General features: G+C 41.5%; 2 protein-coding genes across 3 annotated transcripts; both read left to right on the top strand.

The window, feature by feature from the left end:
- The first annotated feature begins 923 nt into the window (after window positions 1–923).
- Window positions 924–22,159, top strand: LOC114434267 (mitofusin-1-like). 2 transcript variants are annotated; one of them, XR_003670483.1, is made up of 19 exons: window positions 924–1,085; window positions 1,536–1,690; window positions 1,789–1,924; window positions 2,180–2,342; window positions 2,605–2,729; window positions 2,861–2,969; window positions 3,554–3,661; window positions 3,891–4,044; window positions 4,171–4,238; window positions 7,727–7,848; window positions 8,053–8,179; window positions 8,481–8,585; window positions 8,956–9,058; window positions 9,573–9,799; window positions 9,891–10,070; window positions 10,284–10,480; window positions 10,704–10,838; window positions 13,003–13,520; window positions 21,888–22,159. XR_003670483.1 is itself a non-coding variant. In XM_028403338.1 (18 exons), the coding sequence occupies exons 2-18, from the start codon at window positions 1,546–1,548 to the stop codon at window positions 13,070–13,072; spliced, it is 2,274 nt and encodes a 757-aa protein (XP_028259139.1). In that variant the 5' UTR covers window positions 924–1,085; window positions 1,536–1,545; the 3' UTR covers window positions 13,073–13,959. The 2 variants fall into 2 exon arrangements, 1 of the variants encoding a protein (XP_028259139.1); XM_028403338.1 differs by lacking the exon at window positions 21,888–22,159 and having other exon boundaries at window positions 13,003–13,959.
- Window positions 14,778–21,843, top strand: LOC114434268 (mitofusin-1-like). Its single transcript, XM_028403339.1, has 17 exons — window positions 14,778–14,875; window positions 14,961–15,096; window positions 15,357–15,519; window positions 16,054–16,178; window positions 16,248–16,356; window positions 16,947–17,054; window positions 17,288–17,441; window positions 17,566–17,633; window positions 17,873–17,967; window positions 18,172–18,298; window positions 18,595–18,699; window positions 19,181–19,283; window positions 19,797–20,023; window positions 20,115–20,294; window positions 20,466–20,662; window positions 20,886–21,020; window positions 21,380–21,843. The coding sequence occupies exons 2-17, from the start codon at window positions 15,074–15,076 to the stop codon at window positions 21,561–21,563; spliced, it is 2,103 nt and encodes a 700-aa protein (XP_028259140.1). The 5' UTR covers window positions 14,778–14,875; window positions 14,961–15,073; the 3' UTR covers window positions 21,564–21,843.
- Window positions 22,160–25,104: the final 2,945 nt, after the last annotated feature.

Below are 25,104 nucleotides of genomic sequence, written 5' to 3'. Positions count from 1 at the left end.
GCTGCTTTTCTGTCGAATAATGCTGTTGTCAAATAACTCTACTAGTAACAGCAGAATCTACCCCATCCTTAATCCTGGTTAATGATAAAATTCCTTACTGCATGTGCATGTATTGTTTTTGAACTTGGTTTGATTGTCAAAGCTGAAATGTATAAACTATAAACAATATCCAAAATTTTGTTGGTCCTGGATCAGGAAAGAAAAATTCGATAAATATCTATTTTAAGCATACCTGTCAATTCCATGTGAGATTTCACATAACAAATAAACCAGAATGTTTGATTAGGAATTAAATAATGTTTTATTACAATAGAATTTAGAATTGTTACTTATTCTCACCATCTTTATTTATTGATTTTACATCTTTTTAAAATAATAGTCAAGGTAGTATATGTTTCTAAAGCATTACCTGGCTGGGACAATTGAAAGTCACTGAAGTTAGAGGGGCTGAAATCTGCGTATTGGATTGGCTGCTGCTCGCCAAATGTTACGTCACTTGCCTCCGCCCCTCTACATTTGTTAGCTTGTATAAAGCTAGCTACCATTAGCCGAGAAACACAGGAAGCTCAGACACTTCTAAAACGTGTACGGCGTAAAAATGAAAGTGAAAAAAAAATCCATACATTTTGTCATTGGTTTATTAGAAATAGACACTTTATATCACTATACACTTAACTTACAGTTGTTTGTATTCCTGTTAATACGTAATGTATCCCGCCATTGACAATAATAAAAATACATCCCAATTATAAGTAATGCTGGATAGATTATTACGAGAACAGCCATTGCTATTTAAAGTATTTAAAGTATTTAAAGTTACATGAAAGTTTGTTATCGGCAGTACCGTTTAAACACTCCTTGTGTTACAATGTCAAACGCTGTCGTTGCGATTTTACTTTGAAATTTCTTCCGGAAGTCTTCTTCCTCTAACTAAGTTGGCGCTTGTGCCATTACAGGATACAAACAGAAGGTTAGCCAGGCTGACAGCAACCAATCTTTCAGCAAAGACTGGGATTCTGTGCTGTCTACACGGATCAATAGTGTTGGTGTTATGAGAAGACGACGCTGGTTGTGTGAGGACAGTGGTAAGGGAACAAATTAGCACGAGCTAATGCTAGCTAGCCATCTCGTTGCCGCTTGTAAGCTAGCTTAATCTGTTAGCCTGACAGCACGCGTCCGCTGCTTATATTTTGTTATATTTGTTATAAGCATTATATACTTGATGAAGTTATAACACTTGAAGAAAAGACAAACATCTGTATCTGTATCTGCCTTTTGAAACACTTTATTATTTACATGTGTGATGTGTAACTAGTATACATGAAGATCATCGTTAACATGTTAAGTCTTCATTGTTAGATAACTTGGTCAGTGAACATCTTTCCTCAGAAAGTCCCAGCAATTTAACAGTTACTGTACAGCTGCAGTGTTATTACGCTTAGTGTGAGCAGTGTGACTCTGACCACCACGTAACTCCTTGGTCCTGTTGACTGATATTGCTGTGTTTGCCCTTTTTGACCCCTCTGTGGCTGCAGATTGAACACCATGGCAGCCCCTCCACTCAGACGGACAGATTCAGCTCGGGGGGAGTTCTCCCCTCTCAAACACTTTGTTGTAGCCAAGAAGAAGATTAGTGATGTGTTTGAACAACTACTTAACTATGCGAAGGATACTTCAGAGTTTGTGGAAGGTAGGTTTTTTGTCATGTAGGTAAGGTTCATTCTTTTGGAAGTAGTCACTGTGTGTTGTCTGCCAGCTGAATGATGTTTATGTTGTGTGGGCTTACAGATATCACTGGAAATAAAGCTTTGGAGAACATTGCCACTCAGGATCAGAAGTTGGAGATTCAGGCGTATGCTGATAAACTTACTGTCATAAAGGAGGTGCTTGCTCGCAGGCACATGAAAGTCGCCTTTTTTGGCAGGTAAATGAACCTTCATATCCCTGTCAAAACAAAACATTTCCATTCTTTGCACATACAGTTCCCATGATGCAATTAGTTGTTTTCACTGTCACTGACAGAAGGTGTGTTTTGGCAAAGTGACATTGTTCACCTCTATTGTTTACTGGCTACACCCTTGTGTTTTTCCACAAATAATACCTGTAGGAGTGTTTATTTGTTTTTGTGTTATATATTGTGTTGCATATTATTTACTTTATGTTTTTTATTTATTTTTAGGACCAGTAATGGTAAAAGCACAGTAATCAATGCTATGCTGAGGGATCGTGTGCTGCCCAGTGGTATCGGCCACACCACCAACTGCTTCCTGAGTGTGGAGGGCACTGACGATGACAAAGCCTACCTCAAGACAGAAGGCTCTGAGGAGGAGCAGAGCATCAAGGTAGGTGTTTCTTTAACAACAGTATAGTATTATTTATCAGTTATGAGCACACAAGCACATAACTTAGAGTTAAGTGTCTTTACACACATACACACTTATGTCCCGCCATGTCCAGTAATCAGACCATCTGTTGCCTTTAATTTGTTGTCACTCAGTTACACTAATACTGTATTAAGGTGTGACAGTCCTCTGATTTCTGTTATTACATTAGGAGAGTTTCATGTTAGAAAAGATGTAGTACATTTATACATCCCCTCTGCAGACTGTAAACCAGCTGGCTCATGCACTTCACATGGACGAAAGCCTGGACGCCGGCTGCCTTGTCCGTGTGTTCTGGCCAAAGACCAAGTGTGCTCTGCTTCGAGATGACCTGGTGCTTGTAGACAGGTAACTATAAAGTCTACCTAAATATGACACCCGTGGGGCAGTTTTATAACATAAAAAGTTATGTAAATGTGTTTGTCATAATTAAGTTCCAAAGAGCTTATTCAATTAAGTGTTTGACTTCCACTCCTCAGCCCGGGGACAGATGTCACGTCAGAATTGGACAGCTGGATTGACAAGTTTTGCCTGGACGCTGATGTCTTTGTGCTGGTAGCTAACTCTGAGTCAACACTCATGAACACGGTAAATATTTTTACCCACTTGGCAAATTCTGTACCGAAGGGAGTGTACATTATATGTTTAGGTTTGTCACTGTGCATGAAGAATTAAATGCATGCTAGGAATAAGGCAGGGAGTAGCTGAAGGATTAACTTCAGTGTAGATGCTGTTTTTCAGCTGCCTGTGGTTCTTGGCTGTAGCTGATTTCATCTTATCAGAGCTGCCTAGTCAGTGATTGTAGTCATCATGTTGTTATCATTGTAGTTTTGTTTCACTTAAGTTGCTTCTAAAAGGGGTCCTTGTGCATGTTTACCATACTGAGCAGATCAGACTGTGGCTGTCTGTTTGTGTGTAGCCACTTTCAGGCCCAACTCTTGTTACTGTCAGCTCAGGCATTCATGCAATGTGAAGCTAAACACAGTCAATCACAGAGCTCCTTAACCCGCCTGCTGCTCTTAAAGGGAAAGCAAACTCAAGTTACCCTCTGGGCTACCCAATGGAAAAATGTCTGGCATTATGTAAACAATGTTGAGTAACAACAAAAATACAGTATTTGTCAGTCTGGAGTTCTGACTTTTTATTTTACTATTTTTTTTCCTCATGTTTAGGAAAAGCATTTTTTCCACAAAGTGAACGAACGTCTGTCAAAGCCAAACATCTTCATCCTCAACAATCGCTGGGATGCCTCAGCAAACGAACCAGAATACATGCAGGATGTGAGTTAATTTTGTGAAAAGCTTTTTTAAAAAAATATAAACTATGCAGTTAAAAACTTGATTAGTTTGAAGGGAATAACTGTGTGCATGGACATAGAGGTATCACTGCATTAAGTAGCTTTTGTAATTTGGTTTAACTGAACACAGTGAATTACAAATAGTGGTTGTTATTAGTGGCATTACATTTTAATGCAAATTTCTTAAAAAATATTTTTTTTACACTTTACAGGTGAGGAAGCAGCACACAGACCGCTGTGTGAACTTCCTGGTGGAGGAGCTGAAGGTTGTGGATCGTGAGCAGGCACCCGACCGCATTTTCTTTGTCTCTGCAAAAGAGGTGCTTAACTCCCGTATGCAGCGTGCACAAGGCATGCCTGAAACAGGTGAGGATATGAACTATACATAAGCAATGCTCTATCTGGGTGTTCAAAGAATCAGCAAGGAGAGGATGAAGGTGTCCAGTCAAAGCAAATTTCTTCATTTTCTAATGTGATCATTTCATCCACCAGGTGGAGCTCTGGCTGAAGGCTTCCAAGACCGACTGAAGGAGTTCCAGAGCTTTGAGAGGAGGTTTGAGGTCTGTGTGTGTGTGTGTATGTTGACTGGGTTGACAGATGAAGTCAAAAACAATAGGCGGCCTGCCTATAGTTGATAAAGCTGCAGTTAGTGTATTAGTTAGTGGTTAATTAGTTAAAACTGGAGAAAGAAAGAATGTCACTATTATTAGAAATTAGATTGTTTCCCCATACATTCACTCCAGGAGATACAAACAACGACTCTTTATCAGGCTGGGAACCGGAGCTCACTCTGGTGTCTCTGTTACACAAGCTCTTTTGGCATTGGAGGTTCCTGCTGGAGGTTTAAGCCCAATGTGTTTATGGCCATGAGAGCACAGGATGTGATCACAGTGAAAGAATATAGGAACAACAGCTAATCAGGGCAGCTCAAATCATAATTTTTTTTTTACGGTTTTTACTGTCAAACATTTAACCCGGGGCCTTCTAGACCAGTCAGTGTGCCTTTTCATCAACCTGCGTCTTCATTGCTGATATCTAGATTCACTTGGGTGAGGACATGTGTTTGTTTTCATTCCACTTTGGTTTGGTTGTCAGTTTTGTGTTTGCTATTTCTGTGTTTTTGTTGCATCGTATTGAAATGTTTTGTTTTTTTTAAATAGGAAGAACAGAAATGTCACCATAGTAGGAGGAACTTATCATGACACTAGAGTTACAGTCATTGTTGATTTAGTGCAAAAGGGTCACAGCAACTACAAACTTAACCCTCATGCATTGTTCGCAAACACTACCCTAATGTGTTGTTCGGGGACAAAAACGTCCCCTAACTTTAACGGTTTTAAAAATATATTAGATAAATATTTTTTTGAAATTTTTTTGCATAGACCTTTTAATTAACTTCAGTTCTAATCAACAGTAGTGAAAAAATCATTTTCCCCCAGGATTTTAACCCTTTAATCACCAATTTTATAAGGGGTGGTGCTGAAAATTGAAAAAAAAACACACAAAATGGCTCATTTTTAATAGAAAAGGTGAATGTGGACTGGATTCTTTTGAACCTTTATTACAGTCTTGGTCATGTCAAACATCAGTAAAAAAATTGACTTTATTGCATTATTAGTTTTTGCACAGCACTGGATTTTCTTTTTTTCTCCCATTTTGTCCCATAGACTTACATTATAAACACACTTTTTTTGACTGCACAGCCATGGCACTACATAATCATGCATTCTTGATTGTTGGTGGTTTACCCTGTTGGTAGGAGGTAAAATTTGGGATTTTTACAGTTAACAACTTAATTACCATATTAACCCTTTACCTGCAGGGCTGTGCTCATGTAGTGTAGTTTCTGGCTTGTATATGGAGTTATATTAGGGAGTATAGGGAGTATTTTAGCACATAATTGTGTGTCTACACACTGTGTGTGTATGTTAGAGAGGAAGAGAGCCATTTGCACACTGATCTTGTTGTCTGTGAGTACACACAACCACAGAGTCTTCATAGTAAACAAAAACAAAGAAAGTGTTGCTATGCACGTGTGGCCCTTTGATGTCTACAGGTGCAGACTAAACAAAACAAAAAGGCAAGTGGTCTTACATGTGACCTTGTGGTCATTTGATGGTGAGAAGAGCAGAAAGCAACATGAAGAGAGGATTCACTTGTGCACAATCTCTGGAAATGATTGTGCAGCCTGGCTCTATGAAGGGCCAGGCTGTGAAGCTGTGAAGGCTGCACCGTCACCGTCAAGTAGATCCGTCACTTGTTCACAAGCGAATCCTTCATTCGTTCACAAGTGAATCCTTCACTCATGCACAGGTGAATCCTCTCTTCATGCTGCTTGCTGCTCTTGTCACCATTAAATGACCAGGAGGATGCATGCAAGTCCACTAGTGTTTTTGTTTTGCTTATTCTGAACCTCTCAGCATCAAAGGGCCCGGCACTTACTTTTAGGGCTGCAACAAATTTACTTTACTTTACTTTACTAAACTACTTTTAATACTAATTTTAGTAGGGGACTAAACTGTAGATTAGATTTGGTTAGTCAATGATTATTTATTATGTTATCAAGTTATCTATCTATGGTGTCTAGTTAGTAACATGCACATGTACGTATGGTCGTGTGGAGCGCAACACACCATGGAAAAGGGGCACTTAGACTTCACTTAGAATAATTCAGTGATCTCAACTGAGACACTAACCTAAAAGTAAAGTCACTCTACTGGAGGACGTGTTTTCCGAAAGCTAAAAAAAAAAAAAAAAACAGCTATTTTACCCATCCACAACTTCAGACGCCAGAACTCCTGGATGTTTTCATTTTACATGCTTATGCATCGCCGTTGTACGTCTGAATTAGGTACACTTCACTTACTTAGTAACTTTATTTTCCTGACTTTCCTTCCCTGACAGTGTGCAAATGGCTCTCTTCCTCTCTAACATACACACACAGTGTGTAGACACACAATTATGTGCTAAAATACTCCCTATAACTCCATATACAAGCCAGAAACTACACACCAACAGGGTAAACCACCAACAATCAAGAATGCATGATTATTTAGTGCCATGGCTGTGCAGTCAAAAAAAGTGTGTTTATAATGTAAGTCTATGGGACAAAATGGGAGAAAAAAAGAAAATCCAGTGCTGTGCAAAAACTAATGTAATAATGCAATAAAGTCAATTTTTTTACTGATGTTTGACATGACCAAGACTGTAATAAAGGTTCAAAAGAATCCAGTCCACATTCACCTTTTCTATTAAAAATGAGCCATTTTGTGTTTTTTTTTTCAATTTTCAGCACCACCCCTTATAAAATTGGTGATTAAAGGGTTAAAATCCTGGGGGAAAATGATTTTTTCACTACTGTTGATTAGAACTGAAGTTAATTAAAAGGTCTATGCAAAAAAAATTCAAAAAAATATTTATCTAATATATTTTTAAAACCGTTAAAGTTAGGGGACATTTTTGTCCCCGAACAACACATTAGGGGGTAAAATTTGCCCACAGTGTACCGTTGACCTATGAAAAATTTTAAAATCATATTAACAAAATTTATGTAAAATTAAGCTTATTGAGGAAAAATGATTCAATTTGTCCACATATTGACAAAGTTATGGCCAAAATAAACAGAAAAATTTCTCTCAGAGGACAAAAATGTCCCGAACAACACATAAGGGTTAAACACACAATCAGTTTCTTAAACATGAATTTCATTCCTAATTTTATGTGCTGCAATAAGTATTTTATTTCTTTCATTTGCATTTTTCTTTACATTCTCTTAATATGATTTGATTTTTTTTTTGATGTGGCTTCACCAACACACTACTGTGACTTTACAAATTGTGGTATGTGGGACACAAGATAGACACACTGCTGGTATCATTTCTACACCTATGTTTCCATTTCTGTTTTCTTCTCCTAAGTCAAAAAGCAGCAGGTGTCTATCTTGTCATCTCTTTGTCCCTGGTTGCGTGGAAGCGGGCTGAGCTCGTGCACGCTGTCCAGCAGCAGCCACCGTACCTGTCACAGTAACTTGTGTGTTATGGCCTCGCAGGAGTGTATCTCGCAGTCAGCAGTGAAAACAAAGTTTGAGCAGCACACTATCAGGGCCAAGCAGATCACAGAAAATGTCAAGAGCATCATGGACGCCATCAACATCGAAGCAGCGGAGAAGAGGTGAGTGTCTGCCTTCACGTGTTCTCTTCTTTTGCTGTGAAGGGTTGGTGGAAGTAAAGTATCAGCTATAGAAAGTAAACACAAGTTTCTGTGCCATAAGCAGAACCGTCAGTGGATTTCTTTCTGTTGTGTGCAGATGTATGTTTATATATTTTGCTGCTAGTTTGTGTGACAGTGTTTTCTGTTGGTGGGGTGGGCCCTCAGAGTGGCGGCGCTGGAGGACAGAGAGTACCAGATGGACCGGCTGGAGTTTGTTAAGAATCAGCTCAACTTGCTGATCAACGACATTAAACAGAAGATCAAAGCTATCAGTGAGGATGTGGAGGCCAAGGTAACATAGAGAGTCAGTGGCATAACGGTTGTATGTCCTGCTGACCCTCGTCTGTCTCCATGGGACCTGCAGGGTCAGACCAGCAGTTGTCGGCTCACAGCTGTCATAATGGTCACTCTTTAGACAGCCCACAGTCTAAAGATAGTGAAATTCTCATTGTAGAAGATGGAATCAGAAATGTGTAGAGATTTTAACACTGTAATCTGTTTATCAGTTAATCATTTGTTTCATTGGAGTTTCATCTTCACAAAGGGGTCAGGTGGTGGTGATCACTGATTGGCTCCCTTGTTGTTTCACCCAGGTGTCTGTGGCCATGGAGGAGGAGATCTGCCGTCTCCATGTGATTGTTGACGAGTTCCACACTGACTTCCACCCATCACATCATGTCCTCAAGATCTATAAATCTGTGAGTGAAAACATAAACACCTGTGGCACCTGGAAAATTCAGACAGAGGTGGATGGAACAAAACTAACAGTTTAATTACCGGTACTGTTTACAATATGGAAGATGTAGCAGATGTGTACTTGATGTGTTTGAACATAATTTAGGTAAAACCAAACAACACCACTTAAACAAATAAGACTGTAATAGGATAGTATAGTGTTATACAGTCATCAGATGGTCTGTCACTTTTATTATACAGGTTCTAATCCTAAATTGGATGGAACCTGTATTTACAGAAGAAACTGTGAGAGGAGGCACTGGTGTCAAGCTTATGTAACATCTGTAAAGCCTGTATGGATGCTTTTTCATGCATTCATGTTGCTGTTCACAGGAGCTGCTGGCTCATGTGGAGGAAGGGATGGGAAAGAACCTGGCTTTCCGCTGCTCAAACGCCGTCAACATGTCTGTCCAGTCCTCTCAAAAATACATGATAGGTAATTGACTGCAAACATAATGTCCATACCAAATAATACCTACTGTTGATTTCTTGACCTTGTCTGAAACTGCCCTTTGTTTAAATGTTTTCTGTTATAAAGGAATATTGTTACAGGGAATGACCTTAGCCATTTGTCAGATCTCAGATGTTTTTTCGTTCTTTCATGTTTCTAAAGTTAGTCCAAACCTTTTGTGCATTTGGGTTATTGTCTACGACACCCAGATCGTGGCTATATTTACCCTCCACACTCACTGCCATCATCTCGTGCCTCACTATGCCACAAATGCGTCACTGTTTCAGGCATGCATGCAAGCTGTGCTCAGTGACACTGACGGTGAAAATGTGTTAACATGCCCTCTGATGAAAAGGCTTCAGGTGCTGTAATGAATTTGCGGTGTGACTTCAAGGAGCAGTAACAAAAAACTGGCATATTTGTGTCAAATGCACAACAATAATTGTTGGTGATGAAATATCTGTCAATCTTGATTCATACTGTGCTCCTCGCTCTCCAGAGACCATGCTCCCTCTGCTGCCTTCTACAGTCCAGAGCCAGATCCACATGCTAGTGCCCAGCAGGAAGTTTGACCTGAGTTACGACCTAAACTGTGCAACAATTTGCAGCGACTTCCAGGAAAACATTGAGTTTCAGTTTTCATTGGGCTGGACAGCATTAGTGCACCGCTACCTGGGCTCTGTCAATGCACAAAAAGCTCTCAAACTGGTGGACCAGAACTTCCAGGTACAGACTGAAACCACCAGTTTGTAACTATAAAGAATCTTACTTTTTTGTTATGTATATCCCATGAAAATCTCTGCTTCTTGTTACTCAGCCATCACGACCTGCACTGCCTCTGGCCCAAACACCCTCCTCAGGGCCTTCCTCCACTGTAGCGCAGCCCAACAATGAGACAGCTCTTATGACCCAGGAGGACCTGATGTTAGCCATGGCAACCAACGTGGCGTCCCTCACCTCCCGCACGTCAATGAGCGTTGTCGTTGTTGGAGGAGTGGTATGTTCGTTCCAACACTGATTGTATTTACAGCATACTGTATTATAGTTAGTAGTATACATTTCTGCTAGATTATGCGAGTATAGTATAGTATAGTATAGTATAGTATAGTATAGTATAGTATAGTATAGTATAGTATAGTATAGTATAGTATAGTAATACCAAAATCCAACCCTGACAAAATGTTTACCCAGTTTCTGTGTTTCTCTTAAGGTGTGGAAAACTGTTGGCTGGAGGTTGATTGTCCTGTCAGCCTCTCTTTATGGCTTGTTGTACTTATATGAGCGACTCACCTGGACCACAAAGGCAAAGGAGCGCACTCTGAAGCGGCAGTTTGTGGACTACGCAACTGAGAAACTGCAGCTCATTGTCAGCTTTACCAGTGCAAACTGCAGCCACCAGGTCCAGCAGTAAGTCCCGTCACTATGATGTTTCTGGATATACAAACAAAAAATCAAACAAAATACTTTGCATTGTTTTGTTTTAATTTGAGCCTGACTCCCCATAATATTCCTAATTTGCACATGCAAACACACAGCAACCTGCCCCACCCTGTCCTCCCCTCCCAGTGCTCCCCTCTGTAACCGGGCTAAATAAATAAGCAGTGCAATGCTGTGCCCTCTGTGTTGCCAGGGAGATGGCTACGACCTTTGCTCGGCTCTGTCAGCAGGTGGACCAGACGCAGAAAGAGCTGGAGGCTGAAATCCGTCAGCTGACAGCCAAGATAGATCAGCTGGAGACCGTCCAGAGCCAGTCCAAGAGCCTGCGGTTAGTCCAGCTCCTTCTCTAATTGAGGGCAGAGAATTGTGGAAGAGAGTGGAACAATTCATGTCTATATTATGAAATATGATATTGTAGAAATAGAAGAAATTAAGAGCTATTATTTACATTACCCTACTATGTAAATGCAGTTGGAAAGCAGTACATTGTTATCTACCTACATGTCTGTAGGATTCAACCCACACAGCTGGTTTCACTTATGTTTACTGATTAGACCTGTCATCAATGTGTGTTACGATGCATTTATGGCAGCTAGGAAAAATCTGAAAAAAACTCCATCAGAAATCAGATTTCCTGCTCTGTAACATAGGCTGCATACCTTGTGTACCATCTTTTTTTACTTAACTTAGTTGGAGGCAACTAAATGCAGAATTCTGAGCTCTGTTCTTGGTACATCAAATACTCAGAGCAGTAGTCATGAAGGCTTATTAAAAACACCTGTGTGGATGCTATGGATACATGAAATAGCTGTGACTTTATCCATGCAGATAAATAATTTAAAAATGTGTGTTCTATTTCATATCAGTGAACCTGTAACCCTGTGACTACAACCCTCAGGTCAGGAGCATTATGCCGAATTAACCACACCTGTGGGTGCGCGCTCCACAGTATATGAATGACGCGCGTACACACACACACACTCACCGTCGTTCTATCCTCCTGGTTGCTGTGAGCATTGTCGGTAAGTTAGCGTTTTCTGCCGTTTCCTTGCGGGTGATCGCCACTTTTCTACAAGTACCACCTTGGTGTTCTGTGAGACTTTGCAGCAGTTTGGTGAGTTTGTCCTCCCTGCTGCGACTTTTGCAGTGGCTGTGTGCAGCCTCTGTGCAACGTCGCTCTGCTGCTTCATGGTAGGTGCTTCCCTCTGTTGCGAATGGCGCACTTCGCCGCCTCTGGCCTGGAGGGGTATAGCAACACTAAGATTGATTCACTCAGTGATGCATATTTTGTTCTGTTGGCTACTGCAGGAAGTTTTTACTTGTGTGATCACAGTGTGATGGCTTCAGAAATGGACAGTGACCACTGGCGTCTGTCCTGGAAGAGGCTCTTCTGCCTGGTCAGGATCTGCCCCCACCCTGCAAGGCATAAGCATAAGCTGGCACAGGTCTATAATCCCCGAGTGGACCTCCTGCAGCAGCAACTCTGTCTCGCAAGTGTCTCAAGGGCCTTGCATGGTGGGGGTCCACCAAAGTCTTGGAGGGAGTTCCCCTGGGCCTGGGGGGTCCAGGGTGATGTTGACAACAGTTGCCTCCCTGATGGGCTGGGGCACTGTCTTAGAAGGCAGGTCTGCCCGTGGCATTTGGGGTCCGGTGCACTCCACTTGGCACATCAACCGACTCGAGATGTGGTGTATTTTGCCTTGAGATACTTCCCGCCGGCTTTACAGGGCAACCATCAAGGCGGTCTGAGGTCAGGGCCTTCTATCTCTCAGGCACCATGAATGCAGCAGCAGACCTGTTGTCAAGGACAGGCCCTCATCCTGGCGAATGGCGCCTACATCCACAGGTGGTTCACCAGGTTCATCTGGTGCAGCTTCGGCTGAGCCTCAGTGGATCTCTTTGCCATGGCGGACAACGCCCATTGTCCTCTGTGGTTCTCAATGCACGGCCCACAGGGACCATTGGGGACTGAGCCTTCCATGGCCTCAGGTGCTGCTGTATGCCTTCCCTCCACTTGTTAATGAAGATTCTCAGTCATCCAGGTCATAATACGTAGGGAACATTGACGCAAGTCGTCTGGACTTGTAGAGTTTTGCTTGAAGGCGTTTTGCTGCTCATCCAAGCAGCTTCATCAGTTCTACTGCTCTTGTGACCCCAAAATGGCCGCAGAGGCCTTGGATGGCCAAGCTCCAGAAGCTTCCCACCAGGCCAGACTTCTTGTCGCAAGCACAAGGCGGGGTGTGGCACCCTTGGAGAGAGTCCCTGAGCCTTCATGTGTGACCCTTTAACAGCGCCGATGGCGTGATCTTGGGCTGGGTAATGATGTAGAGGACACCTTACAGGCTTTCACGGGCTCCCTCCACTTAGTGCTTGTGTGCCTGTTAATTTGACATAATGCTTCTGATCCGAGGGTTGTAGTTACAGGGTTACAGGTTCACTTTATTCATAGAACCATGTTCACATCCGTAAACAATTGTTTGTTTCCTCTGCAGGCATAAAGCCACTGAGCTGGAGAAACAGTTGGAGGCGTTCACAAACCAGTACCTGCAGCCTCAGCAGTGAGGCCGCTCCTCTTCATCGCTCCACAGGTTGGCTCTCACCAAGCCACTCATTCCTCAGTCCGGTGCCGCCTCACAACACTTCTGTGCAGGAAAGATTATGATTGGTCTATCAAGTAAATTAAAAAAACTCTATACAGTAATAGGTAATTAATGACCCAACCTTACTCACCTTTTTGGTCCCTTTTTATTTCAGTTGTAAATGTTTCTGTTTGCTTTTGTTGCTGTTGATTTAAAGGCCACTTATCATTTACATTTTGTTGACTTAACAGTTAAAGAGAATATACATTAAAAACAACAACACTGATATGGATGTGGACATAGAGGGTGGGAGGCCCCAGCAAATCAACAGTATTTTCTCCCCCTCTTTCCCCCTCCAGCCTGGCGGTGTTTCAGTGAAAGCACCGTTAAATTTGCCTGTATAACAAATATGGAGTCTGGCAGTGCAAAAGGTTGGTGATATATGTTATATATGATCTCGGTTGGCGTGAAGGCTACCAGTCTGTCGGGTGCTATCATTTGACACTAACGTGCTTCTAACTGTGAATATGCCTTTTTTGAATACCATTTGTGGAGCAAATGAAGTTTGTCTGTGAGACTGTACACCTGTCTGACACATGATCTACTGTATGTTAGAAATCAAAAATATATTTAATAAGAAAAGAATTGTTTTTCAAAATAAAATCATAAAAAAATACTGTAGTGAAAGGAAACCCACTGAGTAGGAAGGGAAAGCATGTCTATAACTTACTGTAGCTTTTGTTCTTTTTTTTCTAACAATCCAAACTGTATAGATCAAAGATTTTGAAAATCCTCATATATTTTATAATATCCCATTTTATTTATACCCATTAGACCTATGATCACATCAGTCTGCACTTTGTAAAATTGTCTTCTGTTTTTTTCTGGAATGTGTGTTGAGATACCTCTAGATCTGCCAGATTGTATTAAAGATGTAAAACTATCCATTAGTGTGTTTATTTTTAAAGTGTTTACATTTACACAAATTTAATATTGGCCCAGCCATGATAGCCAAAAAATGATGAAAAATTACTGTGTTACCTACAAACATTGATGATGGCGTACTGGGACAGATACGTTCAGACACTAAAAGAAAATAAGAATATATGTAGCTCAGTGCTGAAAGACACATCACTATAAGCATTTACATTTTTTAATTTTAAATTTGATATTTAATTTTTTTGCATAAATACAGTTAAAGGATCCATTAATTATTTTTACATTCAAATTAAATACAAAAAAAATTTTGTGAAAGGACACCAGCCAGGCTTTGTATTCTTGGTTAAAAGCTTTTTTTGATTGGTTACAATAACTCATGGCAACATATCACCAAACCACTGTACAAATACAAAAAAAGGTCTGGTGTGAAAAAAATTGTGCGATGAGGCCACAACGCCAGCTACAGCTGTAGTATATAATGCTGCACATGCATTAGGTGTAAAGCATGGAGCGTTGGTTGTTGCCATAGTAACGGGATGTTTGCTCATATCAAAGGAATAAACTCAGATTGGAGAAGCTGCCTCCCGATCGTTATTTAAGGAATCCACAGCAAGGTAGGAAAACAGAAGATATTGTTAATTCCTCGGCTGATATTGCTGTATTTGCCCTTTTTGACCCCTCTGTGGCTGCAGATTGAACACCATGACAGCCCCTCCACTCAGACGGACAGATTCAGCTCGGGGGGAGTTCTCCCCTCTCAAACACTTTGTTGTAGCCAAGAAGAAGATTAGTGATGTGTTTGAACAACTACTTAACTATGTGAAGGAGACTTCAGAGTTTGTGGAAGGTGAGTTTTTTTGTCACGTAATGTGAAAGTGGTCACTGTTTGTCGTCTGCCAGCTGAATGATGTTTATGTTGTGTGGGCTTACAGATATCACTGGAAATAAAGCTTTGGAGAACATTGCCACTCAGGATCAGAAGTTGGAGATTCAGGCGTATGCTGATAAACTTACTGTCATAAAGGAGGTGCTTGCTCGCAGGCAGATGAAAGTCGCCTTTTTTGGCAGGTAAATGAACCTTCATATCCCTGTCAAAACAAAACATTTCCATTCTTTGCACATACAGTTCCCATGATGCAATTAGTTGTTTTCACTGTCACTGACAGAAGGTGTGTTTTGGCAAAGTGACATTGTTCACCTCTATTGTTTACTGGCTGTGTACTCAGCCTACACCCTTGTGTTTTCCACAAATGATACCTGTAGGTGTGTTTATTTGTTTTTGTGTCATTTGCATATTATTTACTTTATGTTTTTTTATTTATTCTTAGGACCAGTAGTGGTAAAAGCACAGTAATTAATGCTATGATGAAGGATCGTGTGCTGCCCAGTGGTATCGGCCACACCACCAACTGCTTCCTGAGTGTGGAGGGCACTGACGATGACAAAGCCTACCTCAAGACAGAAGGCTCTGAGGAGGAGCAGAGCATCAAGGTAGGTGTTTCTTTAACAATAGTTTAGTATTATTCATCAGTTATGAGCACACAAGCACATAACTTAGGGTTAAGTGTCTTTACACACATACACACTTATGTCCCGCCATGCCCACTAATCAGACCATCTGTTGCCTTTAATTTGTTGTCACCCAGTTACACTAATACTGTATTAAGGTGTGACAGTCCTCCGTTGGTTGCCTGTTGTTTAATAAAAACAAAAAGCAGTGGCAGGGCTTAAAGGTTGTTACTTTGTCCTGGAAGTTTTGTTATAGTCATTAACATCACATGGTTAAAGATACCAGCTGATTAGGTTTATCCTGCTCTTGATAACAGTCAAGCTCATATGTTTGCACTGACTCCAGCAACAGGACATTTTATTGTCTTGATTTGGCTGTTGGCTCAAATGAATCTTCCTTCTTGCTCCTAACTGAAATAAAGATCAAGCCCAAAATGTGAACCAGCTGCTATGTTATTACATTAGGAGATTTTCATGTTAGAAAAGATGTAGTACATTTATACAACCCCTCTGCAGACTATAAACCAGCTGGCTCATGCACTTCACATGGACGAAAGCCTGGACACCGGCTGCCTTGTTCATGTGTTCTGGCCGAAGACCAAGTGTGCTCTGCTTCGAGATGACCTGGTGCTTGTAGACAGGTAACTATAAAATCTACCCAAATATGACATCTGTTTGTCTGTCTGTCTGTCTGTTCTTCCACTCCTCAGCCCGGGGACAGATGTCACGTCAGAATTGGACAGCTGGATTGACAAGTTTTGCCTGGACGCTGATGTCTTTGTGCTGGTAGCTAACTCTGAGTCAACACTCATGAACACGGTAAATATTTTTACCCATATGTACATGTTTGGACAATTCTGTACAAAAGGGAGTGTACATTGTATAATTAGGTTTGTCACTGTGCATGAAGAATTAAATACATGCTAGGAATAAGGCGTAGCTGAAGGATTAACTTCAGTGTAGATGCTGTTTTTCAGCTGCCTGTGGTTCTTGGCTGTAGCTGATTTCATCTTATCAGAGCTGCCTAGTCAGTGATTGTAGTCAGCATGTTGTTATCATTGTAGTTTTGTTTCACTTAAGTTGCTTCTAAAAGGGGTCCTTGTGCATGTTTACCATACTGAGCAGATCAGACTGTGGCTGTCTGTGTTTGTGTGTAGCCACTTTCAGGCCCAACTCTTGTTACTGTCAGCTCAGGCATTCATGCAATGTGAAGCTAAACACAGTCAATCACAGAGCTCCTTAACCCGCCTGCTGCTCTTAAAGGGAAAGCAAACTCAAGTTACCCTCTGGGCTACCCAATGGAAAAATGTCTGGCATTATGTAAACAATGTTGAGTAACAACAAAATACAGTATTTGTCAGTCTGGAGTTCTGACTTTTTATTTTACTATTTTTTTTCCTCATGTTTAGGAAAAGCATTTTTTCCACAAAGTGAACGAACGTCTGTCAAAGCCAAACATCTTCATCCTCAACAATCGCTGGGATGCCTCAGCAAACGAACCAGAATACACGCAGGATGTGAGTTAATTTTGTGAAAAGCTTTTTTAATAAGAAATATAAAGTATGCAGTTAAAAACTTGATTAGTTTGAAGGGAATAACTGTGTGCATGGACATAGAGGTATCACTACATTAAGTAGCTTTTGTAATTTGGTTTAACTGAACACAGTGAATTACAAATAGTGATTGTTATTAGTGGCATTACATTTTAATGCAAATTTCTTAAGAAATTAATTTTTTTTACACTTTACAGGTGAGGAAGCAGCACACAGACCGCTGTGTGAACTTCCTGGTGGGGGAGCTGAAGGTTGTGGACCGTGAGCAGGCACCCGACCGCATTTTCTTTGTCTCTGCAAAAGAGGTGCTTAACTCCCGTATGCAGCGTGCACAAGGCATGCCTGAAACAGGTGAGGATATGAACTATAGATAGGATGCTCTATCTGTGTGTTCAAAGAATCAGCAAGGAGAGGATGAAGGTGTCCAGTCAAAGCAAATTTCTTCATTTTCTAATGTGATCATTTCATCCACCAGGTGGAGCTCTGGCTGAAGGCTTCCAAGACCGACTGAAGGAGTTCCAGAGCTTTGAGAGGAGGTTTGAGGTCTGTGTGTGTGTGTGTATGTTGACTGTGTTGACAGATGAAGTCAAAAACAATAGGCAGGCCTATAGTTGATAAAGCTGCAGTTAGTGTATCATGAAGAGTTTCCATTCCAACCGAGCCTGTCTGCTGATTGAATTAAGTTAAAACTGGAGAAAGAAAGAATGTCACTATTATTAGAAATTAGATTGTTTCCTCATACATTCACCTGTCACAGTAACTTGTGTGTTATGGCCTCGCAGGAGTGTATCTCGCAGTCAGCAGTGAAAACAAAGTTTTTCACAGAAAAAGTCAAGAACATCATGGACGCCATCAACATCGAGGCAGCGGAGAAGAGGTGAGTGTCTGCCTTCACGTGTTCTCTTCTTTTGCTGTGAAGGGTTGGTGGAAGTAAAATATCAGCTATAGAAAGTAAACACAAGTTTCTGTGGCATAAGCAGAACCGTCAGTGGATTTCTTTCTGTTGTGTGCAGATGTATGTTTATATATTTTGCTGCTAGTTTGTGTGACAGTGTTTTCTGTTGGTGGGGTGGGCCCTCAGAGTGGCGGCGCTGGAGGACAGAGAGTACCAGATGGACCGGCTGGAGTTTGTTAAGAATCAGCTCAACTTGCTGATCAACGACATTAAACAGAAGATCAAAGCTATCAGTGAGGATGTGGAGGCCAAGGTAACATAGAGAGTCAGTGGAATAACGGTTGTATGTCCTGCTGACCCTCATCTGTCTCCATGGGACCTGCAGGGTCAGACCAGCAGTTCTCACAGCTGTCATAATGGTCACTCTTTAGACAGCCCACAGTCTAAAGATAGTGAAATTCTCATTGTAGAAGATGGAATCAGAAATGTGTAGAGATTTTAACACTGTAATCTGTTTATCAGTTAATCATTTGTTTCATTGGAGTTTCATCTTCACAAAGGGGTCAGGTGGTGGTGATCACTGATTGGCTCCCTTGTTGTTTCACCCAGGTGTCTGTGGCCATGGAGGAGGAGATCTGCCGTCTCCATGTGATTGTTGACGAGTTCCACACTGACTTCCACCCATCACCTCATGTCCTCAAGATCTATAAATCTGTGAGTGAAAACATAAACACCTGTGGCACCTGGAAAATTCAGACAGAGGTGGATGGAACAAAACTAACAGTTTAATTACCGGTAGTGTTTACAATATGGAAGATGTAGCAGATGTGTACTTGATGTGTTTGAACATAATTTAGTCAAAGGTAAAACCAAACAACACCACTTAAACAAATAAGACTGTAATAGGATAGTATAGTGTTATACAGTCATCAGATGGTCTGTCACTTTTATTATACAGGTTCTAATCCTAAATTGGATGGAGGGGAGTCAGTTTCTTTTTTCTGTGTAGTGTTTACAAGCTGCTGGCTTTGGCATAGTATAGTGCAGATAAGCAACAATTTCCCAAGTGAAAACAAAGTGAGAAATCCTACAATTTACAGAAGAAACTGTGAGAGGAGGCACTGGTGTCAAGCTTATGTAACATCTGTAAAGCCTGTATGGATGCTTTTTCATGCATTCATGTTGCTGTTCACAGGAGCTGCTGGCTCATGTGGAGGAAGGGATGGGAAAGAACCTGGCTTTCCGCTGCTCAAACGCCGTCAACATGTCTGTCCAGTCCTCTCAAAAATACATGATAGGTAATTGACTGCAAGCATAATGTCCATACCAAATAATACCTACTGTTGATTTCTTGACCTTGTCTGAAACTGCCCTTTGTTTAAATGTTTTCTGTTGTAAAGGAATATTGTTACAGGGAATGACCTTAGCCATTTGTCAGATCTCAGATGTTTTTTCGTTCTTTCATGTTTCTAAAGTTAGTCCAAACCTTTTGTGCATTTGGGTTATGGTCTACGACACCCAGATCGTGGCTATATTTACCCTCCACACTCACTGCCATCATCTCGTGCCTCACTATGCCACAAATGCGTCACTGTTTCAGGCATGCATGCAAGCTGTGCTCAGTGACACTGACGGTGAAAATGTGTTAACATGCCCTCTGATGAAAAGGCTTCAGGTGCTGTAATGAATTTGTGGTGTGACTTCAAGGAGCAGTAACAAAAAACTGGCATATTTGTGTCAAATGCACAACAATAATTGTTGGTGATGAAATATCTGTCATCTTGATTCATACTGTGCTCCTCGCTCTCCAGAGACCATGCTCCCTCTGCTGCCTTCTACAGTCCAGAGCCAGATCCACATGCTGGTGCCCAGCAGGAAGTTTGACCTGAGTTACGACCTAAACTGTGCAACAATTTGCAGCGACTTCCAGGAAAACATTGAGTTTCAGTTTTCATTGGGCTGGACAGCATTAGTGCACCGCTACCTGGGCTCTGTCAATGCACAAAAAGCTCTCAAACTGGTGGACCAGAACTTCCAGGTACAGACTGAAACCACCAGTTTGTAACTATAAAGAATCTTACTTTTTTGTTATGTATATCCCATGAAAATCTCTGCTTCTTGTTACTCAGCCATCACGACCTGCACTGCCTCTGGCCCGAACACCCTTCTCAGGGCCTTCCTCCACTGTAGCGCAGCCCAACAATGAGACAGCTCGTATGACCAAGGAGGACCTGATGTTAGCCATGGCAACCAGTGTGGCGTCCCTCACCTCCCGCACGTCAATGAGTGCTGTCGTTGTCGGAGGAGTGGTATGTTCGTTCCGTTTGTATTTTCAGCATACTGTATTAGTAGTATACATTTATGCTAGATTATGTGTTTATAGTTTAATCCAGTGTAGTGTAGTGTAGTGTAGTGTAGTGTAGAAATACCAAAATCCAACCCTGACAAAATGTTTACCCAGTTTCTGTGTTTCTCTTAAGGTGTGTAAAACTGTTGGCTGGAGGTTGATTGTCCTGTCAGCCTCTCTTTATGGCTTGTTGTACTTATATGAGCGACTCACCTGGACCACAAAGGCAAAGGAGCGCACTCTGAAGCGGCAGTTTGTGGACTACGCAACTGAGAAACTGCAGCTCATTGTCAGCTTTACCAGTGCAAACTGCAGCCACCAGGTCCAGCAGTAAGTCCCGTCACTATGATGTTTCTGGATATACAAACAAAAAATCAAACAAAATACTTTGCATTGTTTTGTTTTTCTTTGAGCCTGACTCCCCATAATATTCCTAATTTGCACATGCGAACACACAGCACCCTGCCCCACCCTGTCCTCCCCTCCCAGTGCTCCCCTCTGTAACCGGGCTAAATAAATAAGCAGTGCAATGCTGTGCCCTCTGTGTTGCCAGGGAGATGGCTACGACCTTTGCTCGGCTCTGTCAGCAGGTGGACCAGACGCAGAAAGAGCTGGAGGCTGAAATCCGTCAGCTGACAGCCAAGATAGATCAGCTGGAGACCGTCCAGAGCCAGTCCAAGAGCCTGCGGTTAGTCCAGCTCCTTCTCTTATTGAGGGCAGAGAATTGTGGAAGAGAGTGAGAGAATTCATGTCTATATTATGAAATATGATATTGTAGGAATAGAAGAAATTAAGAGCTATTATTTACATTACCCTACTATGTAAATGCAGTTGGAAAGCAGTACATTGTTATCTACCTACATGTCTGTAGGATTCAACCCACACAGCTGGTTTATCATCAATGTCATCAATGTGTGTTATGATGCGTTCATGGCAGCTAGGAAAAATCAGAAAAAAACTCCACCAGAACAGAAATACATGAAATAGCTGTGACTGTTTATCACAGAAGATAAATAATTTAAAAAAGTGTGTTTGTTTCCTCTGCAGGCATAAAGCCACTGAGCTGGAGACACAGTTGGAGGCATTCACAAACCAGTACCTGCAGCCAGCGAAGCCGCACCTCTTCGTCCCTCCTGTTCGTCGCTCTACAGTTTGGCTCTCACCGAGCCACTCATTCCTCAGTCCGGTGCCGCCTCACAACACTTCTGTGCAGGAAAGATTGAAAGATTGATCTTGGTCTATCAAGTCAAAAAACTCTATACAGTAATAGGTAATTAATGACCCAACCTTACTCACCTTTCTTGGTCCCTTTTTATTTCAGTTGTAAATATTTCGGTTTGCTTTTGTTGCTGTTGATTTAAAGGCCACTTATCATTTACATTTTGTTGACTTTTCAGTTAAACAGAATATACATAAAAAAACAACACTGATATGGATGTGGACATAGAGGGTGGGAGGCCCCAGCACATCAACAGTATTTTCTCCCCCTCCTTCCCCCTCCAGCCTGGTGGTGTTTCAGTGAAGGCACCGTTAAATTAGTCTGGTAGTGCAAAAGGTTGGTGATATATGTGATATATGATCTCGGTCGGCGTGAAGGCTGCCGGTCGGTCGGGTGCTATCATTTGACACTAACGTGCTTCTAACTGTGAATATGCCTTTTTTGAATACCATTTGTGGAGCAAATGAAGTTTGTCTGTGAGACTATACATTTGTCTGACACATGATCTACTGTATGTTAGAAATCAAAAATATATTTGATAAGAAAAGAATTGTTTTTCAAAATAAAATCGTAAAAAAATACTTTAAAGGAAACCCACTGAGTAGGAATGGAAAGCATGTCTATAACGTACTGTAGCTAACAATCCAAACTGTATAGATCAAAGATTTTAATAATCCTCATATATTTTATAATATCCCATTTTATTTATACCCATTAGACCTATGATCACATCAGTCTGCACTTTGTAAAACTGTTTTTTTTTGGAATGTGTGTTGAGATACCTCTAGATCTGCCAGATTGTATTAAAGATGTAAAACTAACCATTAGTGTGTTTATTTTTATTTTTTTTATCAGTGTTTACATTGAGATGTTTAAATTTAATATTGGCCCAGCCATGATAGCCAAAAAAATGATGAAAAATTACTGTATGTTACCTACAAACATTGATGACACCTTAAACACCTTTGCACGCTTTGACACACCTGGCAGCAGAGAGACTGTTCATTTTCCACAGCTAGAGGAGCAGCCCCAGCCTCTGGTTCTGCAGCATCACCGGGTGAGCTCCACCCTAAGGAAGATCAACATCAACAAAGCCGCAGGACCGGATAAGGTGTCAGGTCAGGTACTGAAACTGTGTGCGCATCAGCTGGCTGGTGTTTTTCTGGACATTTTCAACCTGTCCCTGCAGCTCGCTTCAGTTCCTGTGTGCCTCAAGTCCTCCATCATTGTACCTGTGCCAAAAAAATCTGCTGTCACGAGCTTCAATGATTACCGCCCTGTTGCTCTGACACCAGTAATCATGAAGTGCTTTGAGAGGATCGTCCTAAGCCACATCAAGGATGTCATTCCTGCTTTTCTGGACAGACATCAGTTCGCTTACAGGGAGAACCGGTTGACAGAGAACGCAGTCTCTCTAGCACTGCACACCGCCCTGACTCACCTGGAGCATCCTAACACCTACGTCAAGGATGTTATTTGTGGACTTCAGTTCAGCATTCAACACTGTGATCCCGGACAAGCTGACACTGAAACTCCACAACCTGGGACTGTCTGGCTCTCTGTGCTTCTGGATCAAGGACTTTCTAACCAACAGGCAAGTGGTGGGAATTGGGGACTCCACCTCATCCACACTGATCCTGAGCACAGGCTCACCGCAGGGCTGGTTGCTCATGACTGTTCTGCCATTCATTCCACAAACACAGTTGTGAAGTTTGCAGATGACACCACCGTAATGGGTCTCATATCAAACAATGATGAGACTACAGAGAGGAGATCCAGCACCTGACAGGATGGTGTTCAGACAACAATTTTGTCCTGAACACTAGAAAGACCAAGGGGGTCGTTGTGGACTTTAGGAGATCCAGGAGGATGGAACACATCCCTCTCCTCATTCATGGGGATGAGGTGGAGCGGGTGGACAACATCAAGTTCCTGGGCATCCACATCACATCTGACCTGTCTTGGTCCATGCACACGTCCCACCAGGTGAAGAAGGCCCAACAAAGGCTCTTCTTCCTCAGGAAGGTCAAGAGGACTGGACTCTCCCCTCAGCTCTTGACAAACCTCTACAGGGCCACAACAGGAAGCATCCTCTGTCTGAGTGCAACAGTGTGGTATGGGAGCTGCACTGCACAGGACAGGAAGGACTTGGCCCGGGTGGTGAAGACAGCACAGGATTGTGGAGAGTCCTCTCCCACAGCTGGACTCCATATACGACAGCCGGATTCAAAGGAGGGCTTGTCGTATAGCCGTATAGCCGCAGACCCCACCCATCCAGGACACCAAATGTTTGTACCTCTTCCCTCTGGAAAGAGGTACAGGAACATCAGAACGCAAACCAACAGACTGAGACGCAGCTTCTTCCCCAGAGCTGTGAAATCCATCACCCCACTTTCCCATACACATCCCACCCACCCATAGACTGAGCAGTAAGTCTGTACACAGACAGGATGTATTTTTGAAAATGAATTTGCTGCAATATATTCATACCGATCACTTTAAAAAAGTTAATTTGCACTGTTAGTTTTACTGCTTTTATTCTTTATTCTATTTTATATTTATTTAGATATATTTTGCTTTCACTTTCATGTGGCTACCTGTATGCCTTAAGCCAAGAGCTGCTGAACAAAATTTAATTGTGCCTTGCATAATGACAATAAAAGATTGTTGATTCTTGATTGATGACGGCATATTGGGACAGATACATACATTCACACACTAAAAAAATAATTTGTAGCTCAGGGCTGAATGACACATCACAATGACACAAGATTTTTCAAGCATTTACATTTTTAAATTTCAAATTTGATATTTTTTTAAATAAATACAATTAAAAGATCAATTAATTATTTTTACATTCAAATTAAATACAAAAAAGTATTTAAAAAGTAATATTCATGTATGTGTTTTTTTTTTTTTGTGCAAGGACACCAGCCAGGCTTTGTATTCTTGGTTAAAAGCTTTTTTTATTGGTTACAATAACTCATGGCAACATATCACCAAGCCACTGTACAAATACAAAAAAAAGGTCTGGTGTGAAAAAGACTATAAAAATTATTTCATAACAAGTGATTATAATTTCACACAATAGCACTGTAAGAGAATTATCATGGCACCAAGTCCCTGGTCTTTACTGGCTTAAAACATAGAACAAATAAATAAAACTAAAGTCAGAACAGTAGGTTGTAGAGTCAAAGGGCAGTGCATTACTTTGTGACGGTGCGGTCGGTGGTGGTCGGTGGTGATGCAACCAGTGGTGGGCTGTCAGAAAATCTTTTCTTCCTGTTGAATGTTATTTTTTTCATGTTAGACTGGAGGCTCATTTAAATACGAGAATACTGCAGCAGAAACTTTCCCTCATTCCTGCTGTTTGAGGTTCAAAATGACTAAAATACTTCACAAGTTATTACTGCAGTAACTAATACAAGTCAGATTCAGGTTCTGGTGCTTAAGACCTTAAAATGCATCAAGTTTGGACATCAAGTACGCTGGTTCAGCAGCGTCACACCAGGTGTAAGTAGAAAGAAAGTGGAAAAGGTAAAGACAACAGTAA

Source organism: Parambassis ranga, chromosome 4, assembly GCF_900634625.1.
Source record: "Parambassis ranga chromosome 4, fParRan2.1, whole genome shotgun sequence".
Classification (NCBI taxonomy): Eukaryota; Metazoa; Chordata; class Actinopteri; family Ambassidae; genus Parambassis; species Parambassis ranga.
The sequence above is the reverse complement of the archived record's forward strand: the minus strand, read 5'-3'. Positions and strand labels throughout refer to the sequence as shown.

Excerpts from the sequence above, each read along its gene's own strand:
- LOC114434268 (XM_028403339.1), top strand. The coding sequence starts at position 15,074 with ATGAAAGTCGCCTTTTTTGGCAG. Across the intron at positions 20,024-20,114 it reads TGGTGGACCAGAACTTCCAG|CCATCACGACCTGCACTGCC; the intron begins GTACAGACTGAA and ends CTTGTTACTCAG. Across the intron at positions 20,663-20,885 it reads TGCAGCCACCAGGTCCAGCA|GGAGATGGCTACGACCTTTG; the intron begins GTAAGTCCCGTC and ends CTGTGTTGCCAG.
- LOC114434267 (XM_028403338.1), top strand. The coding sequence starts at position 1,546 with ATGGCAGCCCCTCCACTCAGACGGACAGATTCAGCTCGGGGGGAGTTC. Across the intron at positions 1,925-2,179 it reads AAAGTCGCCTTTTTTGGCAG|GACCAGTAATGGTAAAAGCA; the intron begins GTAAATGAACCT and ends ATTTATTTTTAG. Across the intron at positions 8,586-8,955 it reads TCCTCAAGATCTATAAATCT|GAGCTGCTGGCTCATGTGGA; the intron begins GTGAGTGAAAAC and ends TGCTGTTCACAG.